This window comes from Magallana gigas, chromosome 7 (assembly GCF_963853765.1).
Source record: "Magallana gigas chromosome 7, xbMagGiga1.1, whole genome shotgun sequence".
Classification (NCBI taxonomy): Eukaryota; Metazoa; Mollusca; class Bivalvia; order Ostreida; family Ostreidae; genus Magallana; species Magallana gigas.
Genome location: NC_088859.1, coordinates 45,444,184 through 45,467,833, shown reverse-complemented (window position 1 = coordinate 45,467,833; position 23,650 = coordinate 45,444,184). Strand labels below are relative to the sequence as shown.

Here is a 23,650-nt window from a genome sequence, read left to right as displayed (position 1 = left end):
CTTGGTCAATTTCAACCAACTATGACAGAAAGCATCCTTGAGAAGAGGACTTTTAAGTTTGTTCAAATGCAGGGCCAGTTCACCTTCAAAGGGGAGATAATTAGAAAAGAGTGACAATAGGGTTAGGTGTTTTAAAAAATTTCTTCTCCAGAACCACTCGGCTAATTTCACTCACACTTGGTACAAAGCATCCTTTGGAGAAGGGAGAAACTTATCATTCACCTACCTTAAAAAAAGCATTTGTTTGCCTCTGATTCAAAGTCACACACTAAATTCAAACCCGACAAAATTTTTGGACCACAATGGCTTCCAAAATGGCTATCCATTGAAACAAAGAACATATTTTAAAGAAAAAATGTAGATTTTCTAATAAAAAAAGTGGTAGGCAGGAGACAGAGCTAAAAAGCGATAGAATTGGTAGAGTTAACATGTATGCGTTTGGGAAAAGGCTTTTAAATTTGTTCAAATGAAGTGCCATTTTGAAAGAATTGAAAGGCTATTATTTGTGAAAATTGATTAGATTAAAACTGTAATACCAAATTCAGTCTTGTTTCTTAGACTGAAAAGCCTGTCCTTGATACCTAACGCTGTTGTTAGCTGATTAGATTTATGGCCAAGTTACTCAGGTGAGCGATATGGCCCCTCCCTTGGCAGCTTGCTTATTGAAAGCATACTTAGGCTGGACAATAAGAATTGGAACTTAATGCATCACAAGTGAAAATCAAAGTTCATGCTTGTGGATGTTACCTCACAATGCCTTTCAAAAAAAATGTAAGCATGTGTGGTAATACTTAACTTTGCTTCACAAGTATTCTTACATAGAAATATGCAGGGTAATACTTCTTACAATCTAATTAAGATTAGACGTTCTGAATCGGTTTCCGCTTCTCAAGCAGATTCAGGATGTCTAATTCTAATTAGATTGTACTTCTTTTTGTTTCATTCCTGAAGTCCTCATCGAAAATTTTTGTTGGGGTTCTTTATTTCTTAGTATTGTTTCAATTTGTGACCCCCAATTGATGAACTTCACAGGTTTATGTTTCATGTTCATGCTCAGTATCAATTAAAGTATCATATTAACTTATTATTTTAACTTTGTAATTAAAATTATACTTAAAAACTGTAATTAAAATGGCTTGAGTTCTGAGAGGTGACTAATATTGATATTAATTCTAGTTAAGGTAAATGGATGGGGAAGGTGGCGAGGTCAAAATACTTATTATTTAATTTGTTTAATAAAAATTTATTTATTACAGTGTATTAGGAATAACTGTCAAATTCTGACAGTTATTCCGCTATTTTCTATTTATTCTTGATAAATATTTTTGTGTTCTTGTATGAGATTAAATATATTGCCAAAAGCTGATAAGAACTGCAAACGTTAAAGCCCATTTTTACATCCAAATGTTTCAGAATTTCTGTCAGATATTCAAAAACAAAGTTATCTACTAAAAAGAATAATCAATTCCTTATTGATCTATATTAAAATAAAATTTGTAATCAAATAATTATTTTTTTAATAAAAGTTTTGCTAAAGCCCGTTTCACAATTGGCGCACGATTAGAAGTGACAAAATATTCGTGCGATGTTGATATCCGTAAAGACTGTTGAAGGAAAATGCGATAGGATCGCGCGAGAGAGAGGTGATCGGACAAATGAACGTGCGCCAATGCGATTGGACGTGTGATCATGCGTTCCATGGTACGAATGCTCATGCGAGTCAGAGGGGGTATATACCGCCCATTACCTACGCTCTTCAGGAGACATAGTTGAAAGCGAGAGAACATGCTGCCCAAGAAGAAACAGAGATGCAGCAGCATTTATTATTATACCTCAATATGGTTCTACAAAGTACTTTCCAACCCCTTAAAAATGCAATATTCGCCCTTGCATCCAAAATCTTTGTACTATCCATGATTCGAAATTATGAAAGAAAAGTGAGACAGTAACATAGGAAATCAAACAATCACGAGGTTATTGCTATTGAAAAGTCAGACAATTTTTAGAAATCAACGTATTTTGTTTAAACATACGTTGTTCAATTTAGTAAAAGTTAATTGCATTATGGCGAGGCCCTCGGTAAATATGATTTTTCTTGGAGTAATAAATCTTCATATTTCCATCACAATCATGCAATAAATGTATATTGTCAATTGTGGTCTGAAACAGAGATGCTTATACAGGGTATATATACTAGTGGCATATTGAGGCTGATAAGTCGTGCAATGATAGTAAAACATTGCAAGATTACATGAGACATGTGGAGCAACAGTCTCATGGTCGCAAAACACACGCATATACAGCAGCAATTCATCTTACTACCTTTAAAAAACGTGCATCACTCTTATGAGTACACAAAATGTTGTAAAACGTTCTTACTATTGTTCGTGCGTTGCACTGCGATGATTTGGATCACATTCGGTCGCGGCTAAAAAGTGTGCATGTCCACTATTTTGAGGAGACTTGATGCGAGCACTAAAACACATGCAACGTATGCGAGAGCTCGTGCAACGTATGAGAGAGCTCGTGCGCATCTTTAAAATTCCGATCGCAAAGTGTTGTAAAGTGCTCGTGCGCCAATTGTAAAAGGGGCTTTATGGGGGGGTGGGGGGGGGGGTCTAAAAATTACTTCATTGAAATCTGATGTAGTCTCTATTATTATTTTTTGAAAATTAACAAAGCCAAATGCTTTTTTTAAAAATGTATTTTGGGTTGTAGACATACGGTATAACAGTAAGTTCTGCAGTTGTTTATTTTCTGCTGTATTTTGCAGATCCACAGAAATGAAAATCACAAACTATTCTTAAATTATTTACTCAAATATTCATAAATTGCGACAATTATACCCAATCGACCAATTTTAGCTGTTTGTAGTCTCAAAATTGGTCAGTATGCTACAAAATAATCCGTACGCGGTAATTACCACTAATTTACTCATAATATTATTTCTAGGTGGAACAGTTCCTAAAATCCCCACTAACTATATATGTTACAGGCACGTCTTTTCTAATATATATTATACATTTATCTTAAAAAATACATACTCAAAAATGTGATATAATTTTAAAAATTTTTAGGTACTAAATAAAAAAATTGATCTCAACATGTGGATAATGTAAATAATGTATTCCAAGTGTTTGTATGAAATTCATTTGCTTTACCAAAATTTGTTAGATAAACATAGACCATGTGACAATTATCGCATCTAAAGTGTCAACAGGTGGCTGATTATGTAGTGGGAAATTCTCACCAAGAACAACACCCTCATTACACACGGTATCAGTGGAAATACCCTCCCAGCAGAGTCCCGAAACGCGGATAAATAAAGTAGTCAAAGTTTGATACAATGTTCATGTATAATACATTGTATGTTTATTTTTGCGGTCTAATGTTATCACAGAAATTGGAAACGCAGAATATAATTTGATACTTTTTAGGGTCTAAACCGCAAAAATTTTGAGCCACATAAAATACCTGGTATACGGTATGTCCCCACCCTGAAACAACAAACTGTTTCATATGAATATGCTAAATACATTATATAAAAAACACCTAAAAGGAATTTTTGTTTCATGGAGCAGCAGGGGTAGGGGTGGGGGAGGAGATGTTTTATAAAAAAAAAAATCTGTTTTCCATTAGTTTCTATCATGAAATGAGCTATTTTAACCCAAAATAAGAATTTATCTCTCTTTGTTTGACCAAATCATTTTATTTAATGAAATTATACATAAATGTTTACATTATTTAAAAAAAATAAATTTAATTAGAAAATTATCAAAAATGACTTTAAGGTAGGTGGAAAGACTATACTACCTTTCGCAGTTCTTTATTGCATACATATTCAAACCAACTTGTTGCTGCAACAGATTGAAGTCTAAGTTGGTTCAGATTGATTGTGTTGCAATCAAATGATTTTTTTTTTATGTTTTGTTTTAAACTCATGCAATGTGCTAAACATCTGTGGATCAAGAAATGAAAAGGAAACATGCCCTGTACATTTATTACGTGTTTTATTTTACTCAAAAAACATGGAGAAATATTTAAGCATTGAATGCTTATTTTTGAATACCGTTGGTCCTAAAACACACCAGGCTGTGTAGACAAATTGAATACTGTCTAATAGTGTGGTATGACAATTAATATGTTCAATAAGTGTCAGAGAGGATGTAATAAATAATTCTATTTATATATATCAAGATAGCAAAGCTATCGTGCATATGATTTGAAATGTGATAATTTCTCAATAAACTATGGTGTACATGTAGCTAAGTAATAAAATATCAATTTTTCATGTCTTGCATAACCAGTTATTTTGAACTTATGAAACTATAAATATTTTTCTCTTTGTGAAAGGACTAAATATAATTTGAGCCTAAGATGGCCCCTTAAAATAAACTTCATTTTACTGTAATTCTTTGTTTTCTTTGAACAGATATACATGTGAAGTTATTTCATAATTTTCATTTTGATTCAAGTGCCCATGATTTAGAAATATAGCATCGTAAAGTGAACGTTTCCCCACTATTTCTGCATTTTTAGCATAATGAAATGGTTTGTTTTTACCGGTATACAGTTTTTAGCTCACCTGAGCTGAAAGCTCAAGTGAGCTTTTCTGATCATATTTTGTCTGTCGTCCGTCTGTCCGTCCGTCTGTAAACTTTTCACATTTTCAACATCTTCTCAAGAACTACTGAGCCAATTTCAACCAAACTTAGCACAAATCATCCTTAGGCAAAGGGGATTCAAATTTGTGAAAATTAAGGGCCACACCCTTTTTCAAGGGGAGATAATTAGAAATTAATGAAAAATTTTGAGAAATTTTCAAAAATCTTCTTCTCAAGAAACACTAAGCCAGGAAAGCTGAAACTTGTGTGGAAGCATCCCTAGGTAGTATAGATTCAAAGTTGTAAGAATCATGACCCCCGGGGGTAGGGTGGGGCCACAATGGGGAGGGGGGGGGTCGAAGTTTTACATAGGAATATGTAAAGGAAATCTTTAAAAACTTCTTCTCAGAAACTAATCAGCCAGGAAAGCTGAAACTTGTGTGGAAGCATCCTCAGGTAGTGTAGATTCAAAGTTGTGAAAATCATGATCCCTGGGGTCTGGGTGGGGCCACATTGGGGGGGGGGGTGTTAAAGTTTTACATGGGAACATATTGAGTAAATCTTTAAAAACCTACTTCTCAAAAACTAATCAGCCAGGAAAGCTGCATATGAAACTTGTTTGGAAGCATCCTCAGGTAGTGTAGATTCGAAGTTGTGAAAATAATGACACCCCCGGGAGTAGGATGGGGCCACAATGGATGGGGGGGGGGGGGTGTCAAAGTTTTACATAGGAATATGTAGAGTAAATTTTTTAAAATCTTCTTCTCAGAAACTAATTAGCCAGATTATTCTTTATAATTATTAAGACTTTGGCCCCAGGACAATTCTTTGGCCTCACAAGAAGGTTCAGAGTTTGATGTAGGTTTGTATCCCATATATAAACAATTGTTAAGGATATTTTTAAGAACTGCAATACTCAACATTTGATATGACTATAAAATCATCCTGTTAGAAAAGGGACTTATGATAATAAACATAACAATATCCAGGGGGAAAAATGGATGTTATTTATACAGGATCTACATGTATTATTGTACATTGTCCAGATAGTTTGTATTATGACTCCATTAAGCTGAATTTATCATACCTATTGTTCTTCGGGTGAGCAATGTGGCCCATGGGCCTCTTGTTCTTTCTGTAAACGTTAAACAAAACAAAATTATTTTCATCAGAGATGTATCTATCCAAGACTAATAAGTGACAAAAATATTTTCCTTGTTCAAAGAGCCGCTCTTTATTTCCCATTCCAAAAAAGATAACAAAAATGATGTGTATGCACTTTCGTACTTGTGTATAGGCAGCTACGCCCCTGACTATCAACTAGGTATGATAATAGCTCTTGAAAGATTCAAAATTTAAAAATGACAGAATGATTGCAAAATCAATTTCAAAATTCAATATTTCAATTTGCTAGTATCATGGAATGCTTTTTAAGGTGATTAATGAAAATATGATTGAAAAGAAAGTTCCTCTTCCTTTCTTGACAAACTTGACAACTCTTGAGATTTTTTTTTTTTTTTAGGTTGAAGACCATGCACAAAATGATGGAGAGATCGGGAACATTGTTTAGGGATCCAGAAGATGTAGAACAGGCTACAAGATTCCTGCATGAAAACGGTAAGATTTTCAGTTTACATAAAAACTGTAATCATCTTCATCATGTGTTTTTCATGGGATAATTATTTATCTTAAACTTTTGGGGGAAATTTTTGTCAATACACTGTACCTTGAGCTATTAAATTCCTCAAAGTGTAATTTAGTGCATCATGTGTTGGAGATTTTGATTTAAACATTTATTATTCAATTAATTAATTAAAACTGATATTAATTTTCTTGTGAAAATTTTAAAAGTTAAAAAAATTCAAAGATAATTCTTCCCAATACATTATGCATGTTAGAAATGAAAATATGTTGTTGATTTAATAAACAGATTTTTATTTTTACTAACAACCAGGGATACTGTTTCATTATGAGGACCTGACCCTGAAGGACAGATACTTCCTGGACCCCCAGTGGTTGTGTGATCAGCTGGCCAGAGTGGTCACGGTTGACCAGGTCAACAACTTCGCTCAAAATGGTTTGTTTGAGACTCGATCCGTATAGATAAATATGGTTCAATGATTGGGTTCAAAATATTTCATCACTATGATGGTATATTTTGCTGCAAAACATACCATCATATTAACCCCCCACCCCCTATAGAATACCGGTACTGTGGAATTATTAGATTTCGTGGTGGCTCAATTTTCGTGGAATTCGTGGGTACCTCTCATCCACGAAATAACATCCTCCATGAATTGATAAACTGGGGTAATAAAGTCATATTTCCTTTTGTAGATATATATTAAGAATACACGAAATTACGTCCACATGAACCTGTAAAATTCAAGCCATTCACGAAAATTGGCCCCCACAAAAATTTAATGATTCCACAGTATTGAACCCTAATGGTTCAAAGTTTTCTGGCTGTAAAATATCGAATCCCCCTTGGATTTTTAATTAAATCCCAATGGAAAAGGGGTTTAAAGTATTATGACTATAACAATTTGAACCCCTCTTTATTATATCTCAATTGAAAAGATAATTAAAATCAGAAAGGGGTTCAACATAATGCAGTAATGATTTGTTTAACCTGGTGTAAATATATCCATACCATGTAGTCAGTAATTTCCTCTACAAAATAGAGACATATTACTTGATCTTTCACAGGTGTGATGCGTGCCACGAACCTGCATGTCCTGTTCAAGCAATCCTCCTTTCAGCCTGAGAATATTGAGCATTATATCTGTGGACTTCTAGCCAAGTTTGAACTGGCCTTGGATTTTGATAAAAAACATTTGTTGATTCCCTCCTTGTTACCAAAAGAGCAGGATATGTATGCCTGTATCAGGAGCAGTGAGGATGTTAAGGTACTAGGTTGTGCTAATTGTCCTTCTCTTGATCATTTCACAGGCAAGGGCATGGTTTTCATATACCAGTATATAGTCTTGCTAATACAAGTTTACTATTTAAACCTATTTTCTTTAGATGCGCATGTTTTTAATTTTCATAATGTGATATGCAGATATATTTGATGAATATTGGTTTATTGCAACAATTACCGGTAGTTTCTCTTGATGATATTTTTTATAATGTCCTTATTTCTGCCAAAATGCATTTGACAGGAAATTTCATTGGGTACGGGTTCATTTATGCTTAAGAATTTGATAAGGTAGGAACATTTATTTTTTTCAGAATTTGCATTAAAAAGAAAAATTAAAGAAAAAAGTCTGCAAACAATTGTATTTAAATAAAAATACGGTATATGATCAGAATGTGAATATATATAAGAGTATCTTGATTCAGATAATTTTTTTCAGTCAGTCAAAAAGGGCAATTTAAACTGAAATAGTGTTTGGACTAAAGCACAAATCATCACCGCTGACAAGAGTTAGTTCTTGAAAATGATCGATAAATTTGATGTAATGTATGCTGAAGCATTTTTTTTAAAGGAAACTTATTTATAAATACCTAAAAAATAGTCAGATTTTAAATAGTACGAACAATTTAGAAGTTTTTTGCAGTCATATGTATTCCTACGCCAGAGCTCAATATAGTCTTGTTCAACCATAGGCTGTCTCCGTACATCTCTGACAAGCAGAGAGTCAGTCTATATTTAGAGGTCGCATCATCAAGCTATCACGTGACCTGGTATCTCTTACTTGTCGGAGATTAACGGAGACAGCCAAGCATCTGGTTGAACAAGACTAGAGTTCATTATTGGTTGAATCCATACACTTTTGAAATATTTCGAATACAGATACATATATAGTTTGATGAAATCAATTCTATTTTTAAATATTACACAACATGATTCATAGAGGTTTTCTCGAAATTCTTGTCGGAAAAGTCTGAGAATCCATTGTATAAAATTGTGCATAGTTCAAATAGAGATTATAAACTACTTGCCAAGCAAAATAACATATCATTGATTTTAAGATAAATAATGATCGATAAAATCAACTCCTGTCAGTACTTCAGTACTTTGATTTTCTCTTGTACTCTTCACCTCTTGAGTATAAACATGTTAGATAATTTATTATTTGTCATTTAGTTGATAAGTACGGTTATCAAACAAAATAATGTTCAAAACTCATGCACTTAAAATGAAAACAATCAATTGTTGTGTTAAAATAGTCCTGTGAAAATTATCATAATTTTCTAATTAGCTTGGTCATTTGCTTATATAACTTCTACCAGGGAAAGGCCAAGGCCCAGTAGCTAACATGTTGAGACTTAGTGTGATGCTGCATGAAGTATATAATATATGAAGAAAATTAATGCAAGCAACTCATTTAAGTAAATTTCAAGGGAATAGGAAAAAAAACCCTTTGTTTTAATTGTAATTCATTATTTATTTCCAATTCCTAATAAAAGATCTTGAAATGTATTTGTTACTGTAAAATAATCCGAAACCAAACATGCATATTTATTTATCAGCTAATTAAAATTACTGGAGCAACATGTCACAGAAAATTCATTGGAATATACTAATTTCACTAATGTTATTCAACGATCTTGTATAATTTTTTTTACATAAATTTAAATCCTACATTTGATATGAATAAGTTAGGTAAAATTATTGTTGTATAATTGACATAGGAAGTGTAGAGGACTATATATGGTTTAAGACTAAAATGGCCCCCTTAAATAAACATTGTTATTTTCCTGTAATTCTTTGTTTTATTTGTACAAATAAACATTTGAAGTTTTTTTTCATAATTTTCATTTTGGTTTTAGTGCCCACAATATAAAAATAGGATATCAAAAAGTTTACCTTATCCTGCCATTTTCGCATTTTAAGCATAAAACGGCTTGTTTTGAGGCAATTTTTCTTTAAGGAAACATTGAGCGACTGCTTGAACAAACAAAATATTTTCACCAAAGATGCATCTCTCCAGTACTTATAAGTGACAAAAAGTTTGTTCTTGTTCAAAGAGTTGCTCTTTATTTCCCACTCGAAAAAAGATAAGAAAAATGTCAATTTTTAACTGATTTTGATTTAATTCTGTATGAAAAGAGCGTCACTTCTGACGTCATATTCTGCCTGTGAGTGCATATAAATCAAATAAATAGGTGAAAAACATATTTTATGTCAATGCTTTTATAAAATAACACAACAAATAAATATACCTGAATCACTTTAAAAATAGCGAATTTTGGGGGCCAAATTTGACTAATATCATATATAGTTCTTTTGCAAGGGAGGATGTGTTAATGCTTTTTATCACATGTTTATCTCAATATGTGGTGGATATCACTCATGGGATAAATTTTTGATATTACACTGTGTGTTCTTATGCGACTTGACATCATAATTAAACATTACGTAAGTTAAGGCGGTTGATTGACGTATAATGAAAAAGTAAATAATTAATTCAATTGAAAACTGTTGAGTTGCTAATGTGAAGCATTTGGTGTTGTTTCAATTATATTTCATGAATTTTTAATAAATGTCCAAAAATGAAATGTTTGTTTGTTAAACTTCAGAGAACTTTTTTTCCATGCGTAAAGTTGTTGATGACTTGTATTTTATAGATAACGTGTTGTGCGGTGCACAATTACAATTTTACAATTTGAAATACCTGGAAAACGTGAAGGCTTGGGGATAGAAAACACACAACTCGTAGGATAAAAACCATATACCAATGCAAATCATGAGAGATCCTATATTTATAGCTGCTGTTTTATGCTGTGTTTGATGTTCAACCATATTTACATCTTAGAATGTTGATCTAACTTGTAATACAATAAGACTTTAATAACAAGCACATACATTTATACTCTTCCTACAGTTATTTCAAATATGGTATAGTTATATTTTTCAAAAAAAAAATCTACTGTTTTTTAGAGGAAAACATTTATAATAATGTAACTTTGCTGATAATTAGAGGATGCATGTTTAATACACTGGTATCTATCTTTTTATCAAGGTAAAGCCTTTTGACCAAGATATATTTAAATTTGAACACAACTGGTAAAAGGCATTGTCAGCCATGTTTTCTCTTTGGCTCTATCCATACAACCCCTATATACCACACAGACCTCTTAACAGTTCAAAGACCATTGCTGTAGTCAGGTCTTATCTGTGTGGATGTATGTCTTTTGTCGCCATGTTACTCTGGTACCTATGTATAAGTTGTGTTCAGCTTTATGGTAAACTTAACATGTTCTAGAAATTTTAAAATGATTAAAAAAACATTTTGGAAGGTTTGTGTTAGGTAGTACTGGTGTATCAGGTGACCTAAGAGGTCCTTGGGCCTTTTACCCCATACAGGAACATTTTTCTCAATGCAAGGACTATACACTAGTCTAAGTATCTAGGCTTGATTGTCACTATAACATTAATTTTAAAGTAATCAAATTATTTATGGTAGCTGATTTTTAACTGCAAAGTTCTTATTTTACAAGTTTAAAGATACATAGCTTAGTAAAGTAGGGATTCGAAGATGTTTAGATATTAAATGTTTCCAGAAAATCAATTGAGATTAAAATTTCTGGTTCATAAAAGTGAAAGTAATCTTTTAATGGCTACTTGTATATCATTAAATTGAAATATGGTTTATAGAATTTTATGAAATTCTAAATACCTAATTCGCATTTTAAGGTTATATGATCTATGTTTGTAGATTCCCTTGATTCCATTAGATGAAACACTCAGAAGAACCAAGAACAGTTTGCCTGGCAGTGGCAGTCCGAACTCCTCCATGTACCAACGTCCAGGGGGATCTCTGGGGTTTGTGAACAGTCACCCTTCCAGCAATGTCATCTTCTCCCACTGCAGGCTTTATGTGATGACCTATTTTCCAAGTGGGTTTTGGCCCAGGCTGATCACCAGAATCCTTGCAGATAAATCCCTGTATGAGATTGTCACTGATTTGTTTCCAATTCCCAGTGAGGTTCTTGAAGCATGTCCTTACCTGAAAACCAAAGAACCTTACTGGCAGCCCTGGCAGACAGGGGTTCAGCTTCTGTGTCATAACACTGTCTTATTTCGAATCAAAGAAGTCCTGCCAGGGCTTAGCGGATTTTGTGATTACCAAAGGACGGCACTGAAGTGCTGGATAGACAATCGCTGGTCTCCAATCGACATGGAAAACAGTGTTGTCTTAGAGATAGGGTTTCCGTGTGATTCCATAGAATTCACATTCGCTGACAGAGGAGCATCACAGCATGGCATGTGTGCCATTACAAAAAAGATCAAGGTCTGTCTGGAGGAAAGAGCTAGTGCTAAGTTCCTGGTGAAGATGTCTGAGCATGTTGATAACCTACTTCAAGACTGGTACCCGGAGATAGGGGAATCCCGATTTGTACAAAACTGTTATGGAAGGTACTTAATCACCAGAGTCATTCCTTGTCCACATTGTTTATTTGAAGTGGTCAGGAAGGAGACGAAAAATGACACTACTCTGTACTGGCAGTTTGTGGACCAGAACTTGGACATTACCTCAACCATCTCCTTGTCTGAAATTATGCTTGATGAATCAACTCTTGATCAAAGGTAACCTTTAATCTATAATAAAGAATTACTATACATGTACATTGTGACAGCTTTAGACATGCACAGATCTAGAGGGGAGGGGTCAGGGGGGTCTTGATCCTCCCTGCAAATTCAAATTTCTTTAAATTTACATTATAAAGTTACCAAAAATATGCCTCAGACCCACCCCCCTCCCCCCCCTTGGAAAATCCAAATAACCATTGAACCCCCCTAAAAAAAAATTCTAGATCCGCACATGGCTGTCAAAAAACTTTAAGGTCAAGATCTAAGTTCATGTAGTTTGGAAGTTTATGAACAGTTTTAGCAAAAATTTGATCTTTTAAACATTTCAATTGCATAAGTAGTGTAGTAATTAAGGTATTAATTAATATTTATTTCATAGTGACCTACAATGTATATGGATTTACTGCCAGTCTTAAATAGTAATAGGAGTGCCCCAGCCATCAAAATAAGGGGAAAAAAATCATATCGTACCTTTGTTATTTTTGTTGTTGTTTTGTACAATTAATGTATGAATAGAATGTTATTACGTAAAGATGAATCATTCTAAGCTTTCTGATTGGCTGATATCCAACATTCTAGAACTCATGAACCTAATCTGAATTAACTTTATAATTACACAGTTGGTGATATAATTCCTTCTCTTTCAATGACACCATGTATCTCTAATTGCGTTTTGCTATGTCGTTGGGCTCAGGGAATGTTAATGTACTTCTCTTGTTGCTAAATCATCATACACAACAACAGCAACACTTTTATAATAGTCCATAGTCATAAAATCTTTATTCTTTAAATAAATTCAATGATTAAAAACAAAGACGGCATGCATGATAAGTGTTGTTCTTGTACATTTTTATAACAAATAAAATTATTTGTACTAGTTAAAAGCTCATATTGCTTTTGATAATAATTTATTTATTTTAATTAAAAAAAAAAAATTCATGTGTTTAGGGAAGAAACAAGTAAGAACAACATGTATTGTTTCCTTGTGGAGAAGTGTATTTTGAACTGTCTGAATGACCACAATGAAATCTGTCCCCTCCATGGGAGCATGTCCCCACGCTTTATGATGAGTCAGGATGGGGTTGCTAGGACACTGTACATTGCTCCGGAAATTCTGTTCAGTGACCTTGACACCAGCATTCTGATTGGTCCAGCAGATACCTTGACCTTGGTCAAACTGGTGGGTAAAGGGGCATTTGGAGAGGTATACCAGGGAAAACTCAGAAAGGTATGCAAGTTAGTTAACCAAAGTTCTGTGTTTAGCTTTCATTATAGGAATTTAAAGAAATGAAATGCAGAATACCTTTCTTGATTTACCATAAGAAAAAGCTATTATTTATTGATTAAGCACACATCAAACTACAATTTTTTTGTATTCATTTCAAATGTCAAACAATTCTTTAAATTAATTTTTAATTTTTTATGCAGGTTGATGAACCTATCAAGGATGTTGCTGTTAAAATGTTATGTGGACCATTTAAAGATGCATCATTACAATCAAAGGTAAATAAATTAAAAAGTTCTGTACATTTTTTCTAGTTTTTGTACCTTAAAATTGAATTTTTAAATGCAATATGTCAAGTCATTTTATTTGAAAATAGACTATATTTCCATGTAAAATTAAAATATGCAGTTATCTTCGACTTTGCAACTGTAAATTAGTGCATTTACGTCAACAAAATCTAAACTTGTTTGAGTCATTTTTTGTTTTCTACATATATACATTTGAACTCCAAATTTAACCTGAATTCTAATTAGAATGAAGCTGTATCAGGAATAATTGAAAACAAATTTTATATCTCTAGACCTCCCTAGTGCAATGACCTGGCTTTGTCTGTAGAAAATTTATATTCAAATCTATTTAGGTTTCTTTGGTTCAAGGTGTAATAATTATCAGTTTGCAACACTCAGATATTGATAAGCAAATTGAAAGCAGCTCTTGAAACTTTTGGCCTTGTGTCATCATTTGTTTGACTGTAAGTGAAATATAAGCTGACATGTGGTTTATTATCCAGGGTCAGACTGACCTTCACATGGAGAATGCCACCTCTGCCTATCTGACAGCCAGGCAGGAGATATCCATTCTACAGACCATAGACCACCAGAACATCGTCCCCCTGCTGGGGCTCTCATTGCGACCACTGGCCCTTGTTCTCAGTTTGGCCCCACTGGGAAGTCTAGGAAACAAGCTTCTGCAGATTGGCAATGATGGCAGACGACTTAGCGTTTATGCAATCAAACAGATTGTGCTTCAGGTTAACTCTTTTGTGTTTTTTCTCCCATTAATTCAAGGTCCTTAATTGGGGGTGGGATAAAATTAGTCATATCAGTTTAGATTTTTGATAATTATGGTATTGGGGTTTATTTTTTATCATGAGTGCTTTTCCCTTCTAAAACTAGACAACAGAAGTTCAAAAATAAAAACTGGGAACATTTGGCGTTGTAGAGTGTAGCACTGTATTCTGACATCTTTTTCAGGTTGCAGATGCCTTGTCCTACTTGCACTGTAGGTCCATCATATATCGGGACCTAAAGGCAGACAATGTACTGGTATGGCAGATGAATGGCTTTGACTTTTCAGAGGACACCCTTGATCCTATTCATGTGAAGCTTGCAGATTACGGGGTTAGCAGGACAGTCCAGTCATCAGGAACGAAAGGTTTTGGTGGCACTCCACCATTTATTGCTCCGGAGATCCTTCAGTTTGCTGGAAAGGCTCAGTACACTGAAAAGGTTGGTTGTGAGATAACACATGAAATTTTGCCATTGAACCAATGAATGATATTTTTCCTGGTTGATTTTTTTCTATCGAATTTAGTCAAGTTCTGTTAGAAATTTAATGCTTATAAATACCGTACAAACAGTGCTACACAATGCAGTACATAATGCAACCTGGAGGTAACACCATATTAAATGCATGCAATTCACTGCATCAAAAGCTGTAGGACAAGAATGCTTGTTTGAGCTCAGCCAGGCCAAGCTTCAATTTTTCAGTGTAAAACCCTATTCTTTTTTCTTCATTTTTTTTCTGTTCAGGTACTCTTCATGCACTAAAATGGCAGAGAGAACAAAGTTTTGTTTTGATTGATTATTTTTTTCCATCTCAAATTATTGGTTTAAATTTATTATACTTCTTTCCCTGCAATATTCAGATAGTTCTTCATTTTGACATATTCAGTCATCCATTAATGAAATCTGCAGGTTACCGTAGTTATGGGTCATATAAAATTACTACAAGTTATTTAATGGAGAGGGTGTGGTATAAAGGGATAGTACAGCCCTTTTATGATTTCATTCATTCCCTGTTTTCTTAATTTATATAGTCTTTTCTATTCAGTGTTTTCATTAAAATTTTGTTATCCATTGATTGGTGGTGGTAAACTCTGAAACATTTAAATAATATATCCAAAGTTCTAAGCCAATCTTGACTTCGAATAAATATAGTGAGTAAAATCTGCAGGGAAGGGGAACATAAATTGTTAAATTTATGACCCAAACATAAAAAAATGAATGCAATGATTTAAACTACTGTTACTTTCATCTTCAAGATATTTAGCAGCCAAAACTTTGTTCAGTGTTACACTATAGTGACAATTTCACATTGGAATGAATAAAAAAAATTCTTTTGAAGCAAATGGAAGTAAAAAAGTATGTAAAAGATCACAGAATTTAATAGGGGTGATTCAGATTTATGAGTACTTTAAGGCTTTGATTCGTTAAACTCACAGAGAAGCTAGCTTGTTTATAAACGTTAAAAATATTTACAGGGGATTAGAAAAGGACACAATGATTCCAAATGGTCTGACTATATGGAACCAATATTGTACACCCATCGAGAGTGACTATTTATTATGAAGGGAATATAGAACTTGTTGCTCAATGATGAAATTAATAATTGTAACAGTGTGAATGTTCTCTTATATGTCTTCATCATACATGTTCAGATGAAGATATCGTGACAGAAGCATGCTGGTGATGACACATAAGACATTAAATAAACAAATTGGATTTCATTTTCTAGAAAGAACTTATATACCTGAAGGAAAGCAGTGGTATTTAGATGACTCAGACATTTGTCTTTTATTATTTTCTTATTATTCATACGATATATATAGGGTAATCATTATTTGTCTGAAAATAGAACACCTATAAACAATATCTTAAGGTTATGATGGCATATTTCTGCCCAGCCCCTACATAAAAGATAAATTGTGTCAACATGCAAGAAAAGTATGTCAACATGCAAGATGATTATATCTACATGCGAGATAATTATGTTGATGTGCAAGTTAGCAATCTTTTTAGAGAATCTGATTTTAATATGGATAAATTTTCTTACTTATGGCAATGTCTAACATGATCCATGCAAGATGCAACATTGTTAATTATTGGCATATGATATTCAATATAACTATGTAAACATGCAATGTATTTATTTTGATAAATGAGTTATTAATATCAACATGCAAAATAATTCGGCAAACATGCAAGATATTTAATTTGTCAACATGCCAAGTATGATTATGTTGACATGTGACTTATTTATGTTCACATGTGCATTGTTTACATAAATATGAAGCATACTGAAATAAATATTTATATCCTCAATGGTTCTTAATAACTTCTTTTTGACAAACGTTTATATTTTTGCAGGTTGATATATTTTCTTTTGGGATGTTTTTTTATGAATTGTTGACTTGCAAGAAACCCCTGGAAGATGTGACCAACCCAACACTTTTCATATGTCAAAATGGGCGACCTTCAATTTCAAGAAGGGTGAGCTCAACTGCTAGTTTTTAATTTGCTAATCATTAAACATTGAAATTAACAAATTCTGATAGAAGTGATGTGAAAAGTACTTGCAGTAGATAAATGCCTTTTCGGAAGTTTTTCATGAGTATAATTTTTACAGGAGCTGAGCTATCCTTCCCACTTTCTAGACTTGATGTCCATTTCTTGGTCACATGATCCAGCAGAGAGGCCTTCGGCAGAAAGAATCAAACAAATGGTCCAATGTCCACAGTTCTGCCACCTCATTGATGCCATCTCCATGGATACGAGTGTCAATATTTTGTCAGCATGCTGTGTGTCAGTTGAGAAAGAAATGGACAACGAAAATGATGATGTCTTTGGTAATTGTTTTATTGAATTGTACAGTCATTTGATTATGTCTTTTAATGAGGTCATTATTCAGAACAAATAATTTTATGTGCTGTCTTTTGTTTTAGTCACCTTTTCTATGTCTCCTACATTTAATACATCAGTCTTCGTTTGGTTTTGATTCCAAATTCATTGAACAAATATTGAGCAATTCATTGCTGGTTAATTAGTTTAAAGTAGGAAGTTTTGATGACATGTACGCTCTTATAGTTCCTTGTGTTTATTGACAATAATGAAATTATAGTATATTTTTTAACCCCCTGCGTGCTTATGAAAATGATCCATACATGTTGGTTACTGGTATTATCAGGAAATCATAATTTATTTAATCAGGAAATTAGATAATCAATAAGATAAATTTATGAAGCCACGGAAATTATCAATGAACATCACTGTTTAAAAAAACAACAACAAAAATATCAATGCACAGTCAAACCCAGAAAATGGACATTCATTTTTAAGGACTAAATGTTTTACTGTCTCAGCTATAATCTTCATATATAATAAAATTCAATTCTATCAAAGTTTTAGGATTTACCTCCCTACATCAGCATTTCATTATATCAATATGAAGAATTTATAACAAAAAGTATAGTTAATCAACTATGTGCTTATTTTCTTCCACATGACTACCACTTCCATGGAAACCAAATATGATTGAATAGTGTGGGAAATAAATTCATTAAAATAATTGTAGAAATTAGTAGAGCTAATCTTTGAAACTATATAATTTAGAATATATGTAGTAAAGATTTAAATTTTATTACTTTTCACCTCTGCTTAATATCATTTTAATTTTGTATTAAATCTTTGCAATTGCTTAAACATATTTACTTATCATTAAAATGGGATCAAATAAGTTTAAAATTATCAAAAATCATTTTGCTTTATTTGTACACTGTAGATAAATAATAACAAGTTCAATATAACCGTAAAATTTGATAAGGATTTGTTAAGAAATTTGCTGGATTCTTTACAAAACCTTGCTATATCTGAGATTTTGCTTTGTGTGTGTTCATACTAAAAAGATTTACTGTACATTTTTAAAGCGCTAAGCATAGCTCAGCGCTTTATTGTCGTTAGACTTCTATTTCCGGTGCAAGGAATAACTGCCCTCTATGAGCAGAAATATACATCATTTAAACTGGTAAGAGGTATAGGGAACCAGTTATCTAGGTGACGGAAATGGCCGAGTAGATACGATTGGTTTGCGGGGCTTACGTACATCAGCACGGGATGCTACGCAGTGATGAAAAAATATAGTGCGTATTCAGAAGCTAAAATTTAAAAAAATAAAATCGATTCTTTGCAAGAAAATGTCAAAAACTGTGATAAATTACTGTTCAAAAGGTATAATTTGTGATTTTAACATATCTTTTTTCAGGCAAGTATCCATACACAAGTCGTGTTCAGCTTTAATTCACATCATCTTCAGAAAGTAACATGTATTTAAAGAAATCTGGCCTTCGATACTTTAAATTGATACTCATTAAACATAAACCAAAATTTCAATAAGGCTCATTTCCGCCTACGCTTGCACACAGTAAATTTTCTTAGAACCAAGCTAGGTTAGCGCTTTTCAGTACTTTCAGTACTTTGATTTTATGTTGTAATGAGTTAAATAAAGGCCATATCTCTTCAAACATTTTACAAAAAGGGGACTTCATTTATGTGTAATGATATAATTTCTAGTTATCATAAAATAAAGCATAAAACATATCAATTAAACCTGGTAGAATTTGAAAGTTTATGTACATGTTTATCGTATGTTCATAGAAAATATTTGTCTTCCCTGTTTTTCCTCCATGATTTTATCAGCATTGAACTAAATATAGAACACACATTTCCAAACTGCTAGATTAAGTTATCACCATTTTTGTTGTATAACATATTTGTACAGAAAATTTGATCCTAGGTTTGATAGTGTAGCTAACAGATATCAAGAGTGCAAAAAGACAACGGGTAATTTGCGTCCATCTCAAAGAAAAGTAAATGTTTATGCAAGTGCAGGGATTTCATACCAAATTCACTAATAGTACAATGTATAACTTATTGTTACCCTTCCTTAATATCTTTTTCATCTAATTTATGTACCACTTTTCAAGACTAATCCCACTGCAATGTTGAGTAAATTAAATAATTGTTTTTTTGTGTTTTTGAAGATGATCATGATTTCTTGCCCACAAATACGACAAAAGAAATTTGGCTGAGTACAGCACCAACAAATGGAAACTCTAGAATAGAGATTTACTGTTATGATAGAGTCTTCAGATCCACTATAAATAAGGTATGCTGACTTTTAAAAAATGAATGTATATAAGCTTTGACCCTTTCTAGATAATGCCAGTTGTGGCTTGTGCTGTGTATTTTTTAAAAATACATTCAATGAAATATCATTGTTAAAAATGTGTTTTCAGTTGATAGCGACTTTGAAAGACCTTATTTATGTTGATACAGTTGTACTGTACATGCAACGTTTTCTACTGATGACTTATTTGCAGACAATCCCTTTGAAAGGAATTGAAATTTTTGGACTGATTTCCTTAGAAGACCATGTGTTTGGTATTGATCATCAGGGAATAATCCATATTTATCGGTAATAGCCATACACTCACCTCTGCTCGTTTAGTAATCAAAACTCAGCTGTTAATGAGTGTAAACACAAGGATGAATCATTATCTTTATTTAGTTACCTAATGATTGGAGTTAAATGAGGAAGTGTTTTTGTTTTGTTTATTCATGTGTCAAGGCAATTAACTCTAAGGCATTAATCATAAAACTGTTTTTCATATTGTTTATTTAATATTACAATCCTCTAAATAAGGATTTGGTGAACTTTTCTGGTCAGTTAATACCATATACATATGTCTACTACCAAAATTCCTTTTTTCATTTTCAAAATTCAATTGCTTTTGCATAGCTATCTAGTTTATATTTAAACATTTTTTTTTCTTCAAAATTTTAGATCTTCCCTGGCTAAAGAAATTAAAATGATCACTTGTGGGTTTGATTTCAAGATTCGATTTTTAACGAGTCAAATCTTGCGAGCAGAAAGTCAGTCCCAAGTTGTCTTTGTGTTAACAACGGTGAAGGGTGGAGTCCTAGTCATTATAGAAGTAGACCCAGTAAATCTCACAGTCAGCACAAGACAGAACATTGTACCTGGTAAATGTATCTGTGCTTGCCTGGTGCCAAAAGAAGATGGGTAAGAGATTTTCTGTAATTAGCAGAACTTGCCATCGTAGACAGAACAAGATTATCACAGACTTTGTTGTTGGTTTACCATTTAAATGAAAAAGAATGGAGTTTTGGACTGAATACAACTATCAAAAGAATGATCTTAATATCTGTTTACAGAAATGTGCACTGTATTTTCATGCTTAGGATTGTCAAATGCAAAACAAATAAATTCATAACAAACATTACATTGGGTCAAGTGGTACACTATATAACTTGAAACGGATTATTATATTATTTGCGTAGATTTTATGCAAAGTTTATTTGGTAATATAGGTTAATTTGTACATTAGATGCATTTTATTTACAAATTGATTATAAATCTGCATGCATTGAATCTTGAATAAAATTAAGTCTAATCTAATGAGCAGTAACTTACATTTTTTATAATCAAACTTGATGTGTTAATCAGATTCATAAAGATATTATCTAGCTCTTCTAGTGACTTTTTCATAAGTTGTCTTTAATATCCTAAGTGTATAGTGTACTCTTATTTACTTGATTGTCCCAGAAACCAAGAAATCTGGTGTGGACAAACTGAAGGCAAGATTCTGGTTCAAGATTACAATGACTTGACCAAAAGTGAACTGATTGTGGAAACTAATGATATTGTCAACATGCATCGCAACTGTCAGTTTTTAGAGTCTGCCATGGTGGGAGATAGACAGTATGTTTGGTCTTACAACTATCCAGGTTTGTAGCATTCATAATGCACACATTGCTTGAAAGTTTTTGTTTTTACCTCATTTAGTTTCCTTTAACGCTGAAAACTTTTCAGTTAATGTGAACTGTTTGTAATATGGCTATCTTTATTTGATTTATTGGCCCAGTAAAATGGGAGAGGTGTAATAAAGATTTTTTTAATTGACATAAGTACATTTTGTTTAAAAGAAGACCTTAAAGAAGGCATTATACTACCATTTTCAATATATAGAATTTTGTTGGTTTATTTTCTGTCATCATATACATATCTTAATATATCTTAACTTAAACAATAGCTGATCAAAATATTTTTGCTTACTCTGCCCTTTGTTTCTGAGAGAAAAAAATGTCTTGTAAATTAAACCATATACAGTAGCCTATGTCATTTTGATAGAATTTCAAATGCATTTTTTCTGACTTTGCATATAGCAAAAAACAGCAACTTAATGAGACTTATATATGAAAGTGCTTTAGTAATGATGTAAACTAAAATAACCAAAACACATTTAAATGCCATATTATTTTGGGGGGGGGGGGGGTAAATAGTCCTTCTTTTGATTTTACACATAATCCTTTTAACCTTTACCTCCATAAACAGTCATAAAACTATGAATTTAATTGATGTAAGTTAGTTACATTTTCCTTAATGTATATTAAGGAACCACTGTGAGTTGTTGGAATGTGAAGACTAAAGAGGTGGAGGCTGAACTGAATTGTGCTGATGTGGTTCCTATCACAGAGAGTGGGTCCCTCCATGCCTATTTCACAAACAATTTGGAAGGTAAGATTGTTATTCATTTTTATATGTACTGGATAAATCTTTGGAATTTGATATTGAAGATTTTAAAATTTGCAAGTAAACACCAGGACAAGGGTGAAAACCATAGGCCAAATCGACGATGTCATAAGTGCTTGTGTCAACAACTTTTAACCTATGTATATTCTAAACTTCATATATTTTATCAATATTGTCATCTCTTTATTCATTGAACAGTCAGGATTGTCCTCATCTAGATTTTTGTGTTTAACCCTTTATTTATAAGCAACTTCAAAATTGATATTTTATCTTCTCAATGTTCATAACTCCTTACATGAAATCCTTAACTCCCAAATCATCAGCAATTGAATCATAATTTCAATTTTTGGTGGATGTTAGACTTGTGCTCATCATATCAGTCAAGTTACCCTTGTGTGATTTACAGCTCGCAAATACCAGGTGACTGCCATGAGAGTATCAGATAAATACCTGTACGTCGGTACCACATCGGGTTGTGTCATTGTAGCAGACGCTGTGGAACTCAAACCATACACGGTGTTCTGCTGTCACAGCAGTGAAGATTTCTATGTCAGAACAATTGTTCCTATGCAGGAGAACGAGCAAAGTGACTCTCAGTTTATGAAACACGGTATACCTTATGGGATTGTGACAGTGGGAAAAGGATACAGAGATTTAATTCTAAAGCCTGAGACTGAAATAGAGCATAACTTTCTACAGGCTTTTGCAAACAGGCCTGGTTCTCCTAGAAAGTCTGTGAAGAACCCAACCTACATACTATCATGGCATGCCAAGAACTGGGAGTATTACTGAGCTGCCATGATACAAGACGTACATTTTATTAAAATGATCAATGAAAACTTAATCTTGTTGTTTTTTAATGTGGCTTTTTTAAAACGAAAGATACATGTATCCTTCACAATTTAGGTATTACTGAGCTTGGAAAAGAAATTTGATTGCATTTGTTATGTAAAACAACCTCAAAGTGAGAGCCTTGATACATATTTTAAAAAAACCCCACAAATATGTACAGAATATTTTTAATTTTAATCGATGTATTTACAAGTATGGTTATTTACGTTTTACTCACATTGCTGCACTTTGCTGTGGATATCACTCGTGTCATGAATTTATTATACAGGTTTTCATGTCTTTGGTTAACATCTCAATGATTTTTACAAATTACAGATGGAGTAGCAACATTTAGCAGTTTTATTGATTTTGATCCCATTTGTAGTATTTTTCATATCTATTGTTTGTGAATATGTTTTATCCAGTTAAATGTTCTATACATTTTATACGTACACGTTTTACAGATCAGTATTTATAAACATTTTTTGATTTTATGTGATGTTAAAAATTTGTATGACGGCATAGTGGCTACTTGGAGAATCTTTGAATATAAGTTGATAAGTATTATATTATACGTAGTAATTGACGTCGCTTGAGAAAGAACTGTCGTAAGGGTATATATAACAGTTGCTTGTTCAAGAACTATCTCATGATTGCCACAACATACACTTGCAATAATTATTTGAATTTATTTAATAAGTGTAGTACTATTTAATGTTATTGTTATGCTTATTTGAAAATATGTTGAATAATTATTGAATAAACAATTAAAAATTA

At 32.7% G+C, this 23,650-nt stretch overlaps 1 protein-coding gene across 1 annotated transcript in view; it reads left to right on the top strand.

Moving 5' to 3' along the window:
• Positions 1 to 23,650, top strand: part of LOC105332623 (leucine-rich repeat serine/threonine-protein kinase 1) — a 43,211-nt gene extending 19,561 nt beyond the window's left edge. The window contains exons 17-32 of the mRNA XM_034458879.2: positions 6,127 to 6,221; positions 6,559 to 6,681; positions 7,314 to 7,513; positions 11,273 to 12,144; positions 13,096 to 13,375; positions 13,576 to 13,650; positions 14,163 to 14,402; positions 14,626 to 14,880; positions 16,801 to 16,923; positions 17,060 to 17,279; positions 19,470 to 19,594; positions 19,809 to 19,903; positions 20,273 to 20,512; positions 21,056 to 21,237; positions 21,905 to 22,027; positions 22,449 to 23,650. Coding sequence (XP_034314770.2) covers positions 6,127 to 6,221; positions 6,559 to 6,681; positions 7,314 to 7,513; positions 11,273 to 12,144; positions 13,096 to 13,375; positions 13,576 to 13,650; positions 14,163 to 14,402; positions 14,626 to 14,880; positions 16,801 to 16,923; positions 17,060 to 17,279; positions 19,470 to 19,594; positions 19,809 to 19,903; positions 20,273 to 20,512; positions 21,056 to 21,237; positions 21,905 to 22,027; positions 22,449 to 22,834 — 3,634 coding nt within the window. The 3' untranslated portion in view covers positions 22,835 to 23,650. The remainder of the gene's footprint in view (positions 1 to 6,126; positions 6,222 to 6,558; positions 6,682 to 7,313; positions 7,514 to 11,272; positions 12,145 to 13,095; positions 13,376 to 13,575; positions 13,651 to 14,162; positions 14,403 to 14,625; positions 14,881 to 16,800; positions 16,924 to 17,059; positions 17,280 to 19,469; positions 19,595 to 19,808; positions 19,904 to 20,272; positions 20,513 to 21,055; positions 21,238 to 21,904; positions 22,028 to 22,448) is intronic.